Source organism: Amia ocellicauda, chromosome 5, assembly GCF_036373705.1.
Source record: "Amia ocellicauda isolate fAmiCal2 chromosome 5, fAmiCal2.hap1, whole genome shotgun sequence".
Taxonomy (NCBI): Eukaryota; Metazoa; Chordata; class Actinopteri; order Amiiformes; family Amiidae; genus Amia; species Amia ocellicauda.
This window is the reverse complement of record NC_089854.1, coordinates 42,869,734-42,890,112: the sequence shown is the minus strand read 5'-3', so window position 1 is coordinate 42,890,112 and position 20,379 is coordinate 42,869,734. Positions and strand designations below refer to the sequence as shown.

The window sequence follows — 20,379 nt, the reverse complement described above, 5'->3', positions numbered from 1 at the left end:
ACATTTCAAAAGAGACAAGCAAAACATTTTTAACAGTTATGAAAGACAAAATTATTTAACATTGACTTCCATTTTTTCACCTCTTGCGTTCTTTAAATTAATTATAGGTCTGTAATTACACCAACCAGCCTGTCGTGATTACAGCTCTATTTAGACAAAACCAAGTCAACCAGGAATATGTTTTTACATATTTATTTTTAATTCCACAGCCTTGAAAGATGAGACAATTGTGAAGTTCATTCCCGGTCCCGTACAGCCACGTGGTTAATCTGGATTTCATTCAACGTGAGGTCTTGTAAAATGGCAATTCAGACCCCTGAGCTCATTATTCGATTCAACTGTCATCATCTGCAGAAACAGAAGTTCACATCACTGCCCTACATAACTCCACATCAACCTGATTTGGTGTGATGATTCCACCTAGCTGAACATGCAGCTGAGCTTAATCAAATCCATTACTGCACCATCACAGACCTTTCAGTACCTCAGAAATAATTTAAATCTGTACTAGATTAGTCCCCGAATAACTATTTTCTACAGCAGGTACTTTGAACATGTAAGTTGAAATAGTTAAAATGCAAAGTAGGATTCTGAATTATTTTTCCTCTCTCTCGTTCCATTCTAATCAAATCTTTCCATGTATTATTATGGACATACAGATTGAATAGAACACTACTATGGATACCAATTTCACAATCAATTCTCACTTTAACTTTCTCACAAGACTTTGTGGGGTTTTGTTTTTAAATTAAATCACAAAAAGGTTCTTATTCAGCAGGTTGTTTTGTTTGAGCAAACAGATCGCTAACTTCAGGCACTTCATTTAGTTTCTGCTTTACATTCTGAAGATCCGTTTTGACTAGGGTTAAATTAGTAAAACTGTCTTTTAACACAGCGATCTCCTGCTCCCTCTGCAGCAGATCTGAAGCCAGTCTGCCGATCCTGAGAGTTAAGTCTGACACCCGAGGCTCCAGCAGAGCAAAGTCCTTCCTGATGACGAACACTTTGGGTTTTAAGTCGCCAGCGAAGGCCACCGTCTTTAACAGTCTGGCTCGCCCGCTTTCCAGGGTCCAAAGCCGTTGTGACAGCTTGTCGTCTTCTTCCTTTAATTCTGCTACTTTCCTCTTAAGAAAGTCAATCTTCTCCGTGTTCTTCTCGGTGGAACTCTTCAGCTCCATCATTCTGTTGATGCTGCTGGCTAGAACGTCCCCGATCTTTTGAACCATCATCTTTTCCGCTTGCTTCACCTTCTCCTCCAGCTTGTGTGTTGACGATAACAAGGCTGAAACGTCAGATTCCAGCCCAGACATCCTCCGGACGTCAGTCTTCACAGCAGACACCTTTACGGACACGTCCTTCGTGATGGAGGTAGTAGTCTGCTCAATCTTCTCCACAGCCAGAGACAACGCAGTCATGTTTTCTTGTAGCATCTCCCTCTTCTCTGTGAGGCTGGACGACCAGAGTTTCAACCTGTCAATGTCTTGCTCCAAAGTTTCGATATGGGTTAGCACCGCATGGTCCTTTACCTTATTCATTAGAGCTTGGGTATTTTCAAACTACAATGAGAAAAAAGACAAAGGGAAAAAGAGAAGGAATGTTTTAAATGTATAAGAAGATACTCTGTGATTCACAGCTACAGAACATTTCCCCAATATACTCAAGACAGTCACTGTAAGCTTCAAATGCAAACGAATCTGAACTCAACAGTTATTCTTGACTGTAGGAGTTTAACTGTCTTAATCTAAGGTTTTTCATTCTCATATCATTTCAAAAGCCAGACCAAAAATAATCTTCTAGCAAATACAGGAGAAAAACTGAGTATTCTTGATTTAGAAATGCAGTTAAAATGTCTGCAAAGTAAGTCATCAGCTTTCATATTTATTAAACACACACAATTCCAGTTTCTATCATGTACAACAATGAATGTGTGCTTTAAACAAAGTAGTACACAAATTAGGTGAAACAAAGTGTTTATTATTTGGAAGCTTACATGTTTTGGCACAATATTGCATAGTCTACATCATCATCATCATCATCAGTAGCAGCAGCCTAGATCGATCTACCGCTGGATGAAACCTCCCCAAGATGTTTCCACGTGTTTCGATGTACAGTGTCTCACAGATCAGTTTACTGTTTAACAGAGATCATGACCAATACTTGTTTACCCATGTTATCCTGAGTTAAAGTCCCTGGTATAATCTCAATTATCCATTCCAGTCCAGATAAAACAAGTGCATTTTGGTGTCTTACTACAATTCCATCTGAATACAGATTAGTTATTCCACCAGACTGCTTTTAAACTGTTATTAAGCCTAATCCAGACTATTTGACTGCTGATTCTCAAGTAGACAGCAAAGGCTTAAAGAACAACTGTGATATTTCTTTCAATAAAATAAAATTACATAAACCAGGGATTGGAAACTATTTTTTACAATGTAAATTTCAAGCTCAGATATTAAGTGGATGGCCTCGTGCAGGGGTTCCCAATCCTGGTCCTGGAGTACCACCTACCCTGATGGTTTTTCTTCCAACTGAGCTCTCAATTACTTAATTAAACCCTTAATTGAACTAATTTCCTAAATCAGAGCGTTTTAATTAATGGATTTTAAGTTAAGTATATAATTGTATAAACAACTTATTAAAGAACCAACTATTTTATTACACAATTTAAATAGTCAAATCTAAGCAGTTACTTCAATTAAGGTTCACTTAAGTAAATGAGAGCTTGGTTGGAACAAAAACCAGCAGGGCAGGGGGTCCAGGGTTGAGAACCTCTGGCCTAGTGTAGCAATCACAGTAATCTAGCTTTTTTATTTTAAGACATTTTAAGACTGTGATCTTGCATGATCAGGTTATTCAATACTTCACTGTACATACTTAAAGTTCACATTAGTGCACATGACAAAGTGCATAGATATAAAAAATCTAATATTGGTGAGGTATGTGAGGACCCTATGTTATTTTACAGATGTGAGCAATATACCAGGTAAGTGTAAAGAAGCACATTTCCAATTAGTGAGCCATACATTCACTTTTTTCATTGACTTACAGCAGTGATGAGGATTTGCAAAGACAATAATATAAAATACACAAGTGACTACACAAGACAAGATCCTAATGTACTGAAAAACACCGGTGTTGCTTATTGTGGTTGTGATAAATCACAGTTACCGGAAAGATAATTTGAATAACTTCAAACATACACGGCAGCATTTGGGCAGATTCTTGAGTGTCAGTGTGGGTAATTCAGTACAACTCTGGCTCTGTTATAGTTCATTTTGAATTGTTCCTTCACTTTCCTGTACCTCAAGTGGCAGCTCTTGTCTAGCTCCATCAAACCCTTTCACCATTTCCTTTATAACGCCCAGATCGTTTGTTAGCTTTAGAATGCTATTGTCCACCTGCAGGGCATCTAGACTCTGCTTTATCTCCAAGATCTCTGAAATGGCCTTGAGCATGTTGTCCTCCATGTTGAACACCTGGATCGTCAGGTCCTCAATCCTCTTCTCCGTGTTGACCAGGTCAGAGGAGACCCTGAGGATGGAGTGAACGGCATGCTCCACCGTGGGCAGATGCTCTTCACATTGCTGTGCTTTGGGCTCATAGTCTGTGATCTTCTCCAGCAGCTTACGGTCTTTGTTGGCCAACAACTGCTGCTCCTCTTCCAATTTCAGTACCTGCTTGGTGTTCCATTTGAGATGTTGTTCCAGCCTCTCCATATCTTCGTTCTCGGTGCGCTCCAGGGCTCGGGAATTCCTCCTGGTGCTGTCCTCCAAGTCCTCCAACTTCTCCGCGATCGTCTTAACATTTTTCTCTGCCTCGTTTATCTTGGCCGTGATCTGGTTGTGTGCGGCTTTGGAGTCGGACTTGAGGTTTCCAATGTCCTGCGTGATGACTTCCAAGCTTTCCTTCCAGACGTTGGTCACATTTTGGAAGCTCCTGTTGATGTTTTGTATGTTGTGCGATACTGACCGTTCACTGTCTTGCATGGCGTTAACGACAGTGTGCAGAGAGGAGATGTCTTGCTCCATCTTGGTCACCGAGGACATTGAAGAGAGCGCCCCCTGAAGATCTTCCTCTGAGGAGTCCAGCTGCATCCACAACATAAAACAGGTGGTTTTTGTCTACTTTAAAACGTCATGTCCTGAATATTTACCATTTTCCAATATATGAGACGACGTCATAACACACATTTTAAATGACACAATCACTGCTTCCATTTGACATGCTTTTTCTTTTTAAAATCTTTCCTGAATGTGTCGTCTCACTGGCCAACTACAACACAACAGTTCTCTGAGAAACTGAATCATGCCTGTGTTGTGGTCAGTCGTCGCCTTATGAAGAAACTGGAATATCCACAGCGTGTTAAACACAGTACACAGAAAATAACCAATCTTGAGTAAACGGCTATATTCTGGAAATAAAGCAAATTAGAAACCCTTCATATTTTTGCAGCACAATCCCAACCAGAGATCAACAGACTTTAGTTAGAATGACTGATTCCCAAACACATTACATACCTCTTTCAATATTATGTTTTTAATTGCTTTTAATAATTGATATGCTCAAAATAAGTTCAAATTACCTGTCTGGAAATCTTGCCGATTTCATTTTCCAGGCCCTGGATGTCTGCAGTCTTTCTGTACAGCAGTTTGTATTTTTCCTCCACCTCTGCAAACCTTGTGGTCTGTTGTAACACAAACCTGCAAAATATACACACTGTAAAATACTGTCACAAAATCTGTAATAGTATGTTGTGGTAAATAAATTTCAAAGATATGGACTTTTTGTTGAACTTCACAAACAAACTATAGCTGTGATGGTTGTTGAACAGTTGAAGGATAAAACAATTAGGTTTATATATATATATATATATATATATATATATAAATTTGACCAGACAGTAGTATTTTAATTAGTCAGAATCGAGAACAAAATGTATTTAATGTACTATTTATAATGTTAAACCTACAATCTGAAAATCGCAAAAGTGTGCAGATGCTGAGGTTATATTTGATTATATTTACATTTTCAATTAAACCAAACACATATTTTAACACTACAGGGCAAATTCATGCAGATTTGTTTATTTGTAACATTGTTGAAGTAGGCACATCCATGCAGCCAATATTTGTGACAATAACTTTGTCTTATCAATTTAGGAAACATATACTGTTCAAAGCATTATATTTATATAATGTTACACATTTTTGTCACTGTTTGCGTCTTCATCACGTAGCCAAGTGCTACCATATTAGTTATAGTGCAAGGGAATCTCTGGAAGTTAATGTACTGATCCATACTTTTTAAAATTCAGATTAGCAATAGGCCTAAATTGGGAGATTTGTATTTATTTTTTATTTATTGTCTCCGTTCTTTCTTTCTTACTTAGCAAACAGGTCTCAGGTATAAAGTGTCACTGTTCAGATGAATGCAGCTGTTACCCAATGAACAAGTACAAAGGGTTAAAGGTGGATGCCAAAACTGTAAACTGCAATTGCAAGTAACTGCTCAACACTCATCTGATGAATGAAGCTGAAATAATCCACACACATTTAAATAACAGCCTAACAGGCCTAACTTGCAGACAGTTCAGTTCGTGTAACCCTGATACGATTAAACAAAAAAATCGTATCTAATGCCAGGTCGAGGTAATTACGTTAAATATCAAATTGTAATAGCAGTCTTGTTTGTTGTTGCTTATTGATTTCTAACCGTTATTCAGTTTCCTTTTGTGGGTGTTTTATTCACCCCCAGGGGGGAAGAAGTGTTACTAAACCAATAAAAGCTCCATGATATAATATGAAAGGAAGGCATCGCTGAGCTGTGGACTTACCAAGTGAGCGCCAGGCAGACAGACAGAGACACAAGGCACGTCACCGTCCTCAGGTCGAGCGCAGGAGCAGCTGCGCAAGTCAAACGTCTGGCGTCTTTTTTTGCCAGGTCGCCTCCGTCCTTCGCCGTTTCCGGGGGGTCTTCGTTTTGCTTCCCTTGGTTGGTGCCTTTCTTCCTCTGTTTCAGCTCATTGCTCGGCATTTTGACCCGTCTAAACCCGATCACTATTTATATTCCCCTCCCCGGACAGTGGAAGACTCCGGAAAACAAGTCTGCGAATTAAGATTCTCCCTGGACACCAAAGTATAGCTCCAGGAATAAACCAACACCCTTTTTGCATGGGGTTTCCAACAAATGAACGCGTTCTTTCAATTTTACAATTTATATATTATATATATTAATAGGTGTCAATTATCCGTCGCCCTTTTTTAATTCTTGCCCTTTTAGTAGTCCGCAATGGACGATTCCTCGAGTGTGCGGATTTTGGGGAAGGAGTGACACGTCACAGTCTGGGGGGTTGGCAGAAACATGGGATTTGCTCGGACTAGTTTTGGTTTAAAAGTAAATCACTATAAGTGCGTCACGTCGTGGAAAAAAAAAGTATTTATTTTGAGATCTTTCTATTTCAACATGAAATCAAACTTAGAATAGTGAAGGTCTTTCCAGTTTGCCAACGTCATCATTCCCAGTTTTCCTACAGAATAACGCGGCAGTCTTTTCCACTTGCTCATCATTGCGTTTGGGAAGCATCAGAGGGCAGATGCAAGGTTTGAAACGAGACAAAGGGGTGGATCGGTTTGGTCTACAGATTTTTATTTTTCAACCATACACATTTCAATACACATCTTCCCAACTTTATTACAAGTTACAAAATCAATTCATCCTTAGTCGTTCTGTTCTTGTTATCCAACAGATTAAGGCACTTCTCTTTGCATTGGTCACATATTTCCACGCAAATAAACTACTTGGGTGACTTTACAGGGTCTGCATGCAGCCTGAATTGGGCAGAAGTCTCAGAAAATGTTCTTGCATGCTTCTATGAGTATTGAACAACAACCAAAAAGCCCTTCTTAAAGCTCTTGTAGTTTCAGAGTTGTTGTTGTTTTATTTTATGTGGTTAAACAAAAAAATCCCTTTCAGTATTTCATTTGCGTTTCTCTCAACTGTACAACAAATGGTCACACAAAGACCATGCTTACATGTGTAGTCATTTCATAAAATCCAAGCCCTGAATCCAGCTGAAAGGGCTGAATCCTCGTGCAAATGTAACGACTCCAACTCCCACATCTCAGTTCTGCTTTGTGATTAACCCTGTTTTAAAATTTGTCCTAATACTCCAAAAGGAATAACTGTGACAGACTATACTTTAAGAGACCCAAGGAGATTCATTCATTATCCAGTACACAACACTGGAATAGTGCTAGTGTTTTTGGTCAGTTTTAAAAAGTGACGTTTTCAATAAAACTAAGATATATAAAGAATTCAAAAGAAGAATGTAACAAATACTATACAACAAGTATAATATAGATTAATTCAAGGTAAGCAAAGCAGCAGTGACTAATGCAGCAATGGTATAAATCATACACACGTCCTATCTCCAAAATTCAATAAGAGCCCCTGTAACCAGTCAAATAAAGGGTGGCAGGATAAGGTTTTAAGGTTTTCAAATCATAGGGATTCAAAAAACATTTCAAACGAAAACAAAAAAACCTACATACTACAAACCTAGTACAACTTAAAGATACACATGAACCACTAAACAGAATTAAAGAGCACAAGTCAACCCTTACAAGTTTAATGCTACAATAAAGATAATGAAAACAACACCATTACAAGACTCTTGTAACAGAAGACAAAATTGAATGCTTTTTGTTTTACAGAGGGGCTTGAAAAAGAACAGCTTTGGTTATATTCCATATACTAAGGCCTCCTAGAAAGAAGCACAATGTCAGGTGCAGGATGATTAGGGAGCTGCATACGGGGGGGGAAGCAGGAAAACTTGATTGGGGGAAGTTCAGAATAATATGCAGTAGTGACAATTTGCCCAGTGTAACCACAGTTCCCCTCAGTGTGTTAGTCAATGAGCTTCATATTTGACTGTGGCATTCATGACACATTACAGCCTCAAACAAGAAAGAATAAATGCATGAATAGAGCTACACTGGGGGGTTACCAATGCAATAGTAATGAAACCAAAGGTAATTCTAACTCGAAAAATAATGTAGTCGTTAAAATGGAAATCCTTGCTTGCTTTTTCTTTCTTCTCCTAAACAAAGACATCCATTCAAGAATACTAATACTTAAACAGCAATTCTATATAGGTCCCTGATCTAGAAATCAATACAGTACATCAACCCCTAGCCAATGCCTCTAAAGCAAATTACCTAAAATATTAAGGTAAAATGTAAAAGCCAAATAACTTTGATCTGCAGGATACAAATACTTTAAAGTAAAATTAAAAGGCTCAATGAAAACATCTGACTGGAGATTATTTTTTAAATAGGGAACTGAAATACTTCTTAGGTAATATGATCTTGGAAGCCTATTTCAAGGGTCTGTGTCCCAGGTTTAGAATAAAGCCTAGTAGGTACAATGTCATGACACACGGTAAACACCCCTTCATGTATCCAGGTTCACACTGCGTTTCTGTGCATGGCAGCATATTAAGGCATTTAAACCTCCACTTCATTTTACGGACCAACTAGGCCATCTTTCGCACAGCACTACAGAAACCAGTGTAAATATACAAGTATTTTATTTTGGGAGGGGGGGATGGGACTGGCATACACAAGTTGCATTGGAAAAATTGTAATTTGGCTTTAAATTGAATTCTGAAGATACCCAATTTGAAATGGTTATAGCAACACTGGTTCTTGAATGCATTTGGAAGGCTGTTTACAGCAAAACAAACCCAGGCAAGCAGGTGAGAACTTTCACCTTCAATAGAAATCAGAAATGTTTTCTAACGCTATAGAGAAACTCCCATAAACTACTTTGTTAAAGTTACACCGCAAAAGAAACCCAGAGAATGAGAAAATCATAATTCTAAAATGTTTCTGAACTCTTTTCCCCACGTCTTATATTTCCATAAACTGCTGAACCAAAATCATTGTATGAGATAACCATTTCAGTATATTTATAAAGGTATTAACAGTTACCAAATAGTATTTGTATATAGGCATTTTTAGATATTGGATTATAATCATTTATAACACCATGTTCCCCACAACAAATATGCTGCAGTTTGTAAGAAAGACAGATTTAGTCTTCATCACAAGTTGTTCTGTAGAAAATAGTTTCCTTCACAATTTACACCCTGTTCACGAAAAACAGCCGAAGACACAAATGTAACAATAGTGCTGAAACATACTGCAGACTCCACTGTCTCGTTTTCAGCTGTGCTTTGCCTAGGCTTCAGTGTATCCAAAGTTGCAGAATTCATGAGTTATAGTGATCCTGAAATATGGAGAGAACAACAAATTATGATTACTAAAAAGCCATCACAAAGACCGGTTGCAAATTAGATTTACTCCCTTAGAATTCGTTATTTGTTTTATTGCTTTTACTTTTGCTTTCATTCTTCCAAAACAAACCTTAATGCAGTTACAGAGTGAACTGTATTGGCATTAAGAACTATTTTGAAAAACTTTGATACTTTTGTGCTTTCCCAGTACAGTTGACATTCACATTGAATTAAATGTACAAAATACAACCCCATAAACAAAAACTGTTCCTGGAAATAGTAGTAATATTGACCATAAAAGTAAATGAGAACAAGCCGTTATTGCACAAGAGCTTGATAAACCAGGAGTCTCTGCTCTCCTCCATAGCATTGCTTATGTTGCTAGAAGAACAGTAATATAGACCAGGCTCACACAGCCAGAATGCTTTGAAGGCGTTTACAGACCTGAATAGAAGACATGACCCCATTGGCCAGCACAGACAGCCGTCCGGCCACAGATTTTACCCCTTGCTTGAACTGCGTGATGTCAGGGGCATTCGGCAGGACATTAGTCAGACTGTAGGATCCTAAGAAAAATAACAACCACAAAAACAGTAGTAGTATGAAGTTCCAGGGTATATTGGCTACAAAATGCAGTCCCCCCCCCCCTTATGTGTAACACAATACTGGAACAAGTAATGTAAAATACTTGAAATATTAACACCATAGATGACCACATCTGAAATAAAGAATGCATGTCTGGTCTCTGCAACGCATAGAATATATAAAAAGGTACAGAGAAGCAGACAGATTTGGGCAAGGGATTAAATAAATTAAATATGAGAGACAGAAGGAACAAAACCTCTTCAGTCACAGTACATCACAGCTAAGGGGAGACGTGATTAAAGTCTTGAGTTGCTTCCAACTAAATTTGCCAGGGTTTCAGTAGTTCATATCATCTAAAGTTAAACCAATCACAGCTATGGATGTTGTTTAGTCTTTTCTCTGGAATCTAAGGGATAAACAGAACAATCCTCATTCAGCGTTCTGTTCAGCCAAACAATTACAAAATGTTCCTCTTGGTAAACAATGGGAAAACCGTATTATTCTGTCTGAAATGGGCTTCTGGTCTTATCTGGAAGCACAGTGCTACAGAGAATGCACACAGTCAAGATATACCAAAAAGGGTTGCTCAATCAGAAAAATGACACATTTACCAGCTAAATTATATTATTTTTAAACGGTGGAAACCTGATGCATCATATATAAAACATTTCAATGTTTATTCAGTGACAGGTTTAACAAATGATTTTTTTAAATGCCCCTTTTAAAAATTGCACTATTAATGTTCATTATTTGGACAAGCATCCCTTGCAATGAAGTGTTATACCTGCCTGCTTCTTCTGCTCATCAAACAGGTCTGCCGAGCTGATGGACGAACTCCCAGAGAAGTTCTCCAGGCGGGTTCTGGCTTCATACTGGATACAAATAAAAAAAATAATAATAAATCGAACAAATGGTGTAACAAAAAATACTTGATGCTATTAAAAAAAAAAAAAAAAAAAAGTATTTAAAAGATACTTCCGGGATCTTAGACTTCAGAAACCTTTGTATAATTTTCCGTTTGCAGTAGGCATGCGTGTATAATACAGCTTGAATTGCATCTCATTTTAAATAAATGTGTATTTTAGTCTCATGAGTGCAGTATCCGTGTTATATTTGAGTGCAAACAGCAAAGCAGTGAATATTATAAATATATTAAATCAATACTTGCCTCTGCATTGTCCTGTTTCCCAAAATACATGTCTGAAGAAATGGCTTTGGCATCACCAAACTTCTTCTGAGCCTCATCTGTGGCAGAGCTATGCTCATAATCGTGTTTTCGTCGGGTTGTGGCCCTACACAAAGCATACATTTAGATCTTCATTTAAATCAATCCATCCATGCAACGCAGCACCCACAAAATAATTGTGTAAGAAACGCACAAAATTGTATGTTATCTGCTCTAAAACAAGGTCTAGACAAGTTAGCAAGTACGTTGTTAAACTATGCAGTTTTAACACATACCCATCCTGTGTTTCTTAAACTATGTATGTGTAGTGTGCAGAACAAGGCATGCTTGGTATGAGAACTACAATCCCCAGGGAATCGTTTTCACACATCAATGTGAATGATTTTCCTGCTGTCAGGGTGGGTGGAGCTGAAGTTGAAGTTGATTTCAATGTCAGCATGGCATGAGAGGCAATGGGCATTTTATATGTGACCAAGTTAAATCACTAATGATTCTAAAGACACTCTTCTAAAGGTCAATTCCACAGAAGCTGCACCGACTGCACATGAACGGTTGTATGTCACTTAGGGTTCCGTACCTTTCTTCAGATAAAGAAGTTTTTGAAGCCAGATAGATGTCTGGTTCAGGCTTTCTGCTCTCTTTCTTCCATGAGGTGTCACTGCTGTCTTCCCACTGAGAGAAGAACTTGCTGGTTGAATCTGCAGATTCATCAGTGTATCTGGAGGACAGTCGGCTAATGACAGCAGGGTGACAATTTAAAGAGATTAGAAACATTCAAACACACTAATTACAAGTAAAGAAATAGGCAGGTGAGGCATTGTCTTATTGCAGATTAATATTATTTTTTATCATTTGTAAATTACTTTGCTGGTTTCACAGACCCAGATTAGCATTAGTCTTAGTATCCAATGTCATTTTAGGTAGAGCAGTATAGTACAGTAATGTAAACAGACACCATTTAAGATCACAGTATATACTGGCTGAAAGTATTTGACCAACCTGTATATTAATAAACTGAATTTAAAATTAGTCGAGATTAATTTCATTTTCTTAAAAGCACACATTTGTTAATCAGTGATAAAGGTGACTTCAGTTTTAGTTTACATTTTAAGTATCTCGGCTAGACTGGACCAAGCTAGTGTTATAACTTTCTGCCCAATATTGTGTGTGTGCTTTTTTGTTTTGGGCTTAATTTAAGGAGAACTGAATTAACTTAAGCAGGGATGTTGGTTCAGTATTTAATTGGCACTATAAAGAGATAAGCTACAATGCTTATATGTCAGTTTGTTGGCAGGTGAAGTTAGCAGTTGACGGTCAGCGGGGGCTGCGGTATAATGAGTAACAATAACAGTTTTTGTACAGAAGACAACACAACTAAGTTCATCACATGTTCTTGCAGCTTGAGAATGGCTCAGTTTAAATGAAACAAGTACTACGAGGAAAGCAAGTTGTGTCCAATACCTTGACCTGGAAGTGAACATCGATTCTTCATCCTCAGGTTCATCTTCCATGTACTTCTTCCTTGATGGTTTGGACCCAGCTGGCGACTCCTGCTTGATCGTGTGCATGTCTGACAGCACTGAATGGGAAACCCCGCTGAAACCAAGCACAAGGAACTCTCCTTTAGTTTGTCACAGAGTGCCACTCAGGTATTGCCAGGTACATCATTCAAAACATATCTGATACCATGATAACAGCGAGTTACAGTATTTCTGTTCCATGTTGTCATTGGCAGATGTGTTTTTAAGATATTGCTATAGCTCTTTGAGAGGAAGTAAAGGAATGGTGACACATCTTGATACTAATTAGAACAAGTATTTTGATCTACATAAAACCACAAATAGTTAAAGCACGTTGTCAGCTCACCTCCTGCTGCCCAGGCCCATTCCCAGTCTCTCAGCCTGCTCCTTCTTCTTTCCCTCCAGATTCTTCAGCTTCTCGTCCCCCTTCTTTGACTGGATCTGCAGGTCCTCATAGGCCAGTCGCAGTGACGTCACTCTGTATAAAACGCTGACAGCATTAAGGATCTGTTCATTGCATTAATTAATCTTCTGACAAGCACTCCACTAAAATGTTTAGACTTTGTAAGAGTGCCTTAAATAAAGGATGTTTCTGAAAATCCAGACCTTAAAATGCTCAAAACATCCTAGACTGAAATCATTAGGTGAAATTCTTTGGGCAAGGGTCTTCAAACGTTTTTGTAGACAAAAATAAAATAAGTAGATGTCAGTCTTTCACATTTCATTTCATATCCTGTTCACCTGCAGAAGTTATGGAGGTCAAATTTTTTAATTATTTCAAACCTTCAAAAGGCCTGAACCATATATACATCTTGAGTAAATTGGCTAATGAGAGACATCCATGCTCCTCTGACACCTCTCTCCCTTTAGTCCTAAACAGTGCAGGCGTCACTGTTCTTGGAGACTCACATGGGCTCGTCCTGCTGGCTGCTCTTCTTGACGGTCTTCTGTTCCTGCTCTCGGATTTTGTCCACAGCCTGCGCGCGTTTCTCCACCTCAGCGAAGCTCTGCACACTGACTTTGTGAGCGCCCAGGCCACCCTTCTTAGAGCCGAGCTGTTAGAACAAATGTCACATCCTGAGACAAGCCCCTCGCCACCATTTCATTCATTCAATCCGTCTGAAGTCCTGTTCTGACCCACAAAATAGCGCCACCCACCGCTTTCCTGGTGTTATAACAGCCTACATCTACCTACATATCCACCTCTGGCATAATCGCACGGTGAATGACAATTAAAAGGACTGAATCTCTCTATATAAAGACTGATCGTCAATCATATAAAAGAAAACAGATTACATATATACATACTGCTTTTTTTGAAGGCGCTGGCTTTTTCTTCATTAGGGAGGAAGATTCTGCAGGGATGAGGTAAAGTAAAGTGAGTATTCGAGCAGTGGTTTGAATGAAAGGCAGGATGCAACAGAAATGTGCAAATGTGCAAAATCTGCAGCACGCAAACATAGCTCTGCAGCAGGACAGCAAGACATTGTGAAGGATTGGTTAGAATTAACTCTAGTGTTGAGATGTACATCAAGTTTGTGATCCCAACTCCACACCTGCAATCTCCACCGTGAGCTCCTATTAACACACACTGGGCCCCATCGCTGAACTGTGTTCAGCCTGCATGGCAACCCAAATAGTGAATGCAAATTAAAATGTAGACTAATTTAAAGCATGTGTATTCACAGCCATTTCTTGTACAGTCAGTTATTTTTAAGTGCAAGTTGAAGCAGCAGAAGTTAGTCTATGAGAACTAACATTCTACCTTTGCTATGCATGACTCCTGTAGATGTCGAGTCAGCTAAAACGAGGAGAGAAGTTTCAGTCAGATAAATACGTATTAGTCAAACACTAGAAATAGAAAATGACTTAACTACACACCAGCATCCACAAGTATTGAGACAATCCTCTGCCTGTACCAGATTGTAGTACATCATAAACGTCAGTGCAGTTAGAAACCTAACCAATTAAATGCACTGTGAACTTTGACCTTTTTATTTTGTCTTTTGGGCGAATAACTAAAACTGAAGAATGTAACACGTTACAGGTGAAGAGGATGCACGTTTTACAGTTCTAGGAAAATGGCCGCTGTGAGTTTGGGGTCCTAGAAGTGCGTACCTAGTGCAGCTTTAGGAGAGACGCTAAGCAAATCGACACTGGGACCCTGCTCCGGCTCGCCTGAAAAACAATTCAGACAAGGTGAGAAAAGAAGCCATTTTCAAGTGACCAGAGAACTGAAACCTATATTATTGTCAGACAGAAATCAAAAAGTACCTCAAAGGTTTGTTAGGTTGATTAGCTTACTAAGCAAAACACATTTTAAAAAGGCATGTTGATTTGAATAATGCCTTCAAGTCTAAACACCATCCCTTATAAGTCATCACATGCCTCAGCAACCACACCTCACCGTCATTTGTTTTGGATATTGATGGGGCAAACAGGTCCTCCGCGGGATCCACATTAAGAAGGGATTGCTCTGAGAAGACATCCAGAGCCTCCTAGGATAAAAGCAGCAAGACAACTTAATGTAGGAGAGAAAACACTACAGTCTCAAAGAACGCAATCCAACGTTGTGTGGACATCGATCGCCTACCTGAGTGTGCACAGCGAAGAAATCTTCCTGTCTGTTTGGAGGCAAAGTGGGAGACAAGGGAGCCTGGCCTGAGCTGTCCAGCCACAACTGTGGGAGGGAAATGAAAAGCACTATTACTTAACAAGCGCACATTAAATGAAAAGGGAACCAGAAAACTAACTCCACAGAAGACAAAGCTGCCCTATGATGAACAATTTCTTAACAGACTTTAAAACTGTCACAGGAAACAGTATAAGCAGTCACTTCTCCGTTTCCTAGCTACTTGAAAAGCGCTTTTACTGCACAAAATACAGCTTCAGTAAACTGAGGAAAACACTGTACCAAAATATCTTCATGCTTTTGTTATTGTTAATATATATTTGAGCAAAACTTTGGAGTATATTAATTACACATCTGTAACAGGTTTTGTACTATTTTCTCACCTATCTTGAGGTTTCTACAAACCACAAAACCTTTCCCATTCTTTGACAGAAAACAAGCAGACCATGTGATACTAGATGGACAGAAGAGTGCACTCACACAGGGAGAGCACAGCGAGGTCACTCACCTCTGTGCCATGCTGTCTCGTGGCCTGTGTCGCCAGTGTCTTGACCTTCTCCCTGTAGAGCTGGGCGGCTCTGCTGTTGTATTTGGAGTTTGCAGCATTTGTTGTACAGCCATGCTGGCGAAAAAATGCATTCTAAAGAAGGGGGATAAGTATATATACATACATTAGGGAAAAAAAAAAAAAGGAATTCACTGAATTGTATAAAATGTATCACTCTGCACGTGGCAATGCAGAATGTTTTTCTGTGGATGGCACTCTTTAATGGAAACCTATAATAAATTTCAGTAAGTAGTCAGCTCTTTGCATTGCTTGCGATGCATTGCCGTTTGTCAGTCAAAGTCCAAAGAGCGTCTTGTAAATAGACCTGCATGATTCATCAGAAATAAATTCCCCATCTAGATAATAAAACCAGACTGATACACATGGACATTAATTTGGGTTCTTTAGTCAATCAGAATTAACTCTCAAAGGGGAATCGATTTAGAAATGTATACTTAAATAGAAATGCACACTTTTTCTGCACATAGGTGTGTAGCTCTCACTAAGTGAAAGTTTCAATTAGCAGAGGAAATGGTTGCATTTCTGGTTTTCATCTGGAGCTTCTACATAGTTTAGATCTCTAAATTGTGCCAAACGATGTCTTTTCCCTCGGTCTGATGCAGGGGATGATTCAGAGACACCTATACAAGGCCCCGTCTCTGGGACACTGCTGTGAAGAAATGACTGCCACGCTATGGGAACCAAACCGCTCCATATGGAGTTTCTAGTCACAGTTTATAAACATGAGGAAATACTCACCGCATTGGCATTACCCCCAACCTGCATGCAGCGCAACTGGAACCACGACCAGTGGGAATCAAGCTCTGTGGATCTAGAAGACAACACCACCTTTTCAAACCTATGCAATACAATAATATACTGGGGCCTAAGGTTGATTACCTGTGAATCAGACATTCTGTGCAGACAAGGTCATACATACCCGGTTACCTTCAAGCAGTTTCAAATGTACATTAAGACTAAATTGTAGATTACGATTGAATCCTTTCCTTATTTGACTAACATTCAAATTAAAAAGTTAAAGCAATTGATAAAACATCTGTATTAAAAATGCAAAACTGAGAAGTAAAATAAAAGGTTATGAAAATATAGTATCAATCTTAACATGTTTGCACAAACAAAACACAAACAAAAAAATAAAGGAGCAAAATTCCTTCTGAATACAGACTTCCACTGTAGCGTTTCTTACCTGATGAAAGTCAGATGCACTCCCAGGGACCTATGGGTCCCAGAGCAGTCAATACATAGAAACACCCCATAGGTAATGCTTGCCCAGCTGGGGTTCTTCGCTCCACAGTCAAAGCATATCTGAAGGGAATAGCAAGGAGATGAACTAGTGATAAAGCTAAAGGCCTTTATAGGTTTATAGACTGTGCCCTTATGCAGTTAAATAAAGCAAATCATATTTTATATGTGAAATAAATTAATAAATTATAGTCATTCTTAGTTTCTGATGACTGCCTGTCTTGTCAAGGCACTAACAGACTTCGGGAAAATGAACAAATGATGCAGCACACGGACTCAAAGACAATGAAGAAAGTATGTAAATATGAATTACCTACAAGAAGGCCATAAAGTAAAGGATGGGTACAGGTGGTATCCGAGTGGTTTGTTTAAACAAACTGGCAACAACACATTGTTGACTGATACCTGCCTCAAAAACCACCCAAGGATAACAGTCCACATGGAATATACTCATACGGGTCTGCTAACATTAGAAAGGTTTCCAGGTCAGACATCAGTATTAAGACGAGAGTGGATTAAGGCACTTTTAACTTGCCGTTAGTATGTATTCTCACACTTTACATTGGCTTAATTGTTACCTACATCTGGACCACTTGTAACTATTTTCTTGGATTGTCACAGTCTGGAACATGTTGATGCTGTAAAAGGCCACATGCCCAGAACTAATCTAGTGAGTCAAATTACAGAAATGACACTCAATCTCATCTGCCTTCACTGGCATTTCAGAAGCTTCCTTTGCCTGGAATCAACAGTTAACTTTCACAGCATGTCACCAGGAAGAACCGCAACAGACCTTGGCAGAACCCAGACATGACTCGGGAGAAACAGACTGGATGGGACAAAGTTCTCCTTCAGTCTGCCAGGTCTTTCCAAATCAAATCAAGAGTCAGTTTGCAGACTTAAAGTGTTAGGTTTCAGTCCAGATGTGTTTTGTTTGTTTTTAAAGATGGTTTGTGGTTCTCTCTTAAAAATGAGAACGGTATTGCCAAGCATTAAGACAAGTCTACATAATGGTATTGGTAAATTGGTCTATTCAGACTGGGAATAAGCTAATGCAACAGTCTCTTCTAAAATGTTATGAACAGATTTGCTGCTAAAAAGATTAATCATTTAGGAAACTATCTACATAAAGTTAAAAAATAAACTACTAGTTTACTCAATCGCACAACATTTCCTCCCCAAATAAAACAGTAAAGTTGATTTTTCACCAGCAGTTTTGAAGAGAAAAAGTGGATGGTCTTAATATACATTATACATACACGTGATACATACAAACATGTAAAAAGTTACTTATATTTTGATTCTGAACATCTGCTTATAATTATGAATTATTTGAAAGCTTAATACATTTAAAATGTATATACTAATGCATTGATTTTTCAATTGATATAGTAACAATTATTAACATGAAATCTTCAATGTATAGAGTGATCATGACTATCTTTAGGGACCAGGAGGGAACACCTGCCTCTGATGATGTAATTGTGCACAGCTGAAATGTGTCAGTCTGAAGTGCACGCATCCAGCCAGGCCTGTCGTATCAGCAGATTTTAAACGCAGGTGGATAGTTTGGACAGGACAATCGTGCATTAGCTGACCACGTCCACGTTGAATTGGTGTCGATTACTGTCGACCATTTGTTTTTCCCACGCGTCTAATTTGGGAACTAATTCAGTCAATTAAATCATGTCAACAAGAAGGCCACAGTTTTCACTGGCACAGCTGAAGTGTTCATTCAAGTACGTGATCGCCCGCCTCACATTGATCAACAAAGCCCTTTTAATAATACAAAAAGTAAATGTAGATTTCGTTTAATGCTTAGCATAATTAAACCGTGTATATTCTCAAATATTTCATGAACATAAATGTGCACCACATGTATGATGTTTTTCTGCGCCAGCTCACCACAACAGCTGTTAGGTTTATAACAAGGCACATTGACCGATAACTTGTATTAAAATTGTTTTGCGGTGGACAGTTGAAATACTAAAGAAGTTATTTATATTCCTAGAAGGTAATTTCGTGTCATTATTGGGAGAAACGTCTGGCTTGCAAATTTAGCAAAAAGTAGCCCAAAATAAAAGCGCTTTATGAACATATTTGGAAAACTTAAAAAGAAAATCTCGAAACGCCCTACTTAGTACACAATATATTATTTCATTGTAAGATTTGTGCAAGATCAAAGACCGATGCAAATATTTACCTTCTGTAAACAACTACAGAGACACAGTGCGACGTGTCAACATCAGTCTTTTGAATACTTCCTCCTGTGGAACTGTCACCATACGGTTTCTTACCGAGAAAAGGACACTGTGCGGCTGTTAACAGTGTTCAAATAGATTACCTTGTTGGTAGGAACTGAGCGGAGCCTCTTGAAGATGGTCGCAATATCCTGTTTGCTTGGGTCGGACATCTTTCTACCTGTTGTTGGAGAGAGAACACCTACACGAACTTCATCTGGCAAACAGACGCCAACGCCACATCAACCGAGAGCAGCAGCGTGTGCTTCCGGACTCCGACTGACACGTCACTGCACGGAACGCCGTTCTGCGCTCTCTCCCATTGGATGAGCCCGCCAGAACTCGCTCCCAGTGCATTCTGGGAGATTGAGGATCCTTTTATTTTGTTTACAAGGGCCTGTGTTTTTATTTTTCATATATACACATTTAAATGCGTCAAAATGTCAGGTTGTGACAAAACTAAATGTGAACAAGTCCAAGTGGTGGACGGTTACTGTACTTTTAGTAATTTACAAGCTATCATAGACATGAATATACCTCTTATACTACAGCGCCTAACCTAATTAGTTTTACTGATGCATACTACTCCTAGCCTAAATTATACTATTACTACTTAAATCACAAAGTATCATTGATAGTAACCTGCATTGCATACTACCATAAATATAATAGATATTCAGTAATATAGCATGCAAAAAGCAGTCACATGCAGACAAAGTCTCTTCAGATACTTTAAATTCTAGTTGTTATTATTTGCTTTGTATATCATTTTGTATTTTCGATATGGGTCCAACAGCCCAAACCGTAAACCACTCTTCTTGACACACACTGCTTTATTCGTAGACCTTCACAGAAATCAAAACAACTTTAAATGATAAAAAAAGCATGCATTGAGATTTAGTAAAAGGATATTCTGTAAATAACCACCAGAGGGAGATCGTTGCAAGTCTAAACATATAAGGTAGTGTGCATGGGTGGAGTAGTGGCCTGTGCCAGTTTAAACAACGCATGTGGAAAAAGTGAATAGAATAATCCTAAAACTAAAATGTACCGGTTGAATATTTGCTTCACTTTTGCCCTCACAGTCAGGACAAAGAGTCTGAACAGG

At 38.7% G+C, this 20,379-nt stretch overlaps 2 protein-coding genes across 4 annotated transcripts; both read right to left on the bottom strand.

Annotated features, from left to right (window-relative positions):
* Positions 1-178: 178 nt before the first annotated feature.
* Positions 179-6,394, bottom strand: ikbip (IKBKB interacting protein). 2 transcript variants are annotated; one of them, XM_066705314.1, is made up of 3 exons: positions 5,837-6,394; positions 4,586-4,703; positions 179-1,556 (listed from the first exon to the last, which is right to left on the bottom strand). In XM_066705314.1, the coding sequence occupies exons 1-3, from the start codon at positions 6,034-6,036 to the stop codon at positions 768-770; spliced, it is 1,107 nt and encodes a 368-aa protein (XP_066561411.1). In that variant the 5' UTR covers positions 6,037-6,394; the 3' UTR covers positions 179-767. The 2 variants fall into 2 exon arrangements, with proteins under 2 accessions (XP_066561411.1, XP_066561410.1); XM_066705313.1 differs by lacking the exon at positions 179-1,556 and adding an exon at positions 1,954-4,091 and having other exon boundaries at positions 5,837-6,359.
* A 233-nt stretch (positions 6,395-6,627) lies between these two features.
* arfgap3 (ADP-ribosylation factor GTPase activating protein 3) lies at positions 6,628-19,555 on the bottom strand. Of its 2 annotated transcripts, XM_066705311.1 has the most exons (17): positions 19,376-19,555; positions 16,976-17,094; positions 16,528-16,600; positions 15,730-15,861; positions 15,183-15,269; positions 14,997-15,087; positions 14,708-14,767; positions 14,355-14,390; positions 13,898-13,944; positions 13,499-13,644; positions 12,936-13,067; positions 12,531-12,665; positions 11,647-11,802; positions 11,052-11,175; positions 10,668-10,755; positions 9,743-9,864; positions 6,628-9,291 (listed from the first exon to the last, which is right to left on the bottom strand). In XM_066705311.1, the coding sequence occupies exons 1-17, from the start codon at positions 19,442-19,444 to the stop codon at positions 9,274-9,276; spliced, it is 1,635 nt and encodes a 544-aa protein (XP_066561408.1). In that variant the 5' UTR covers positions 19,445-19,555; the 3' UTR covers positions 6,628-9,273. The 2 variants fall into 2 exon arrangements, with proteins under 2 accessions (XP_066561408.1, XP_066561409.1); XM_066705312.1 differs by lacking the exon at positions 14,355-14,390 and having other exon boundaries at positions 19,376-19,554.
* Positions 19,556-20,379: the final 824 nt, after the last annotated feature.

Excerpts from the sequence above, each read along its gene's own strand:
- ikbip (XM_066705313.1), bottom strand. The coding sequence starts at position 6,036 with ATGCCGAGCAATGAGCTGAAACAGAGGAAGAAAGGCACCAACCAAGGG. Across the intron at positions 4,704-5,836 it reads GTCTGCCTGGCGCTCACTTG|GTTTGTGTTACAACAGACCA; the intron begins GTAAGTCCACAG and ends TATATTTTGCAG. Across the intron at positions 4,092-4,585 it reads TCGGCAAGATTTCCAGACAG|CTGGACTCCTCAGAGGAAGA; the intron begins GTAATTTGAACT and ends TTGTGGATGCAG.
- arfgap3 (XM_066705311.1), bottom strand. The coding sequence starts at position 19,444 with ATGTCCGACCCAAGCAAACAGGATATTGCGACCATCTTCAAGAGGCTC. Across the intron at positions 16,601-16,975 it reads GTGCATCTGACTTTCATCAG|ATCCACAGAGCTTGATTCCC; the intron begins GTAAGAAACGCT and ends GTTGTCTTCTAG. Across the intron at positions 15,088-15,182 it reads TCTTCGCTGTGCACACTCAG|GAGGCTCTGGATGTCTTCTC; the intron begins GTAGGCGATCGA and ends CTTTTATCCTAG.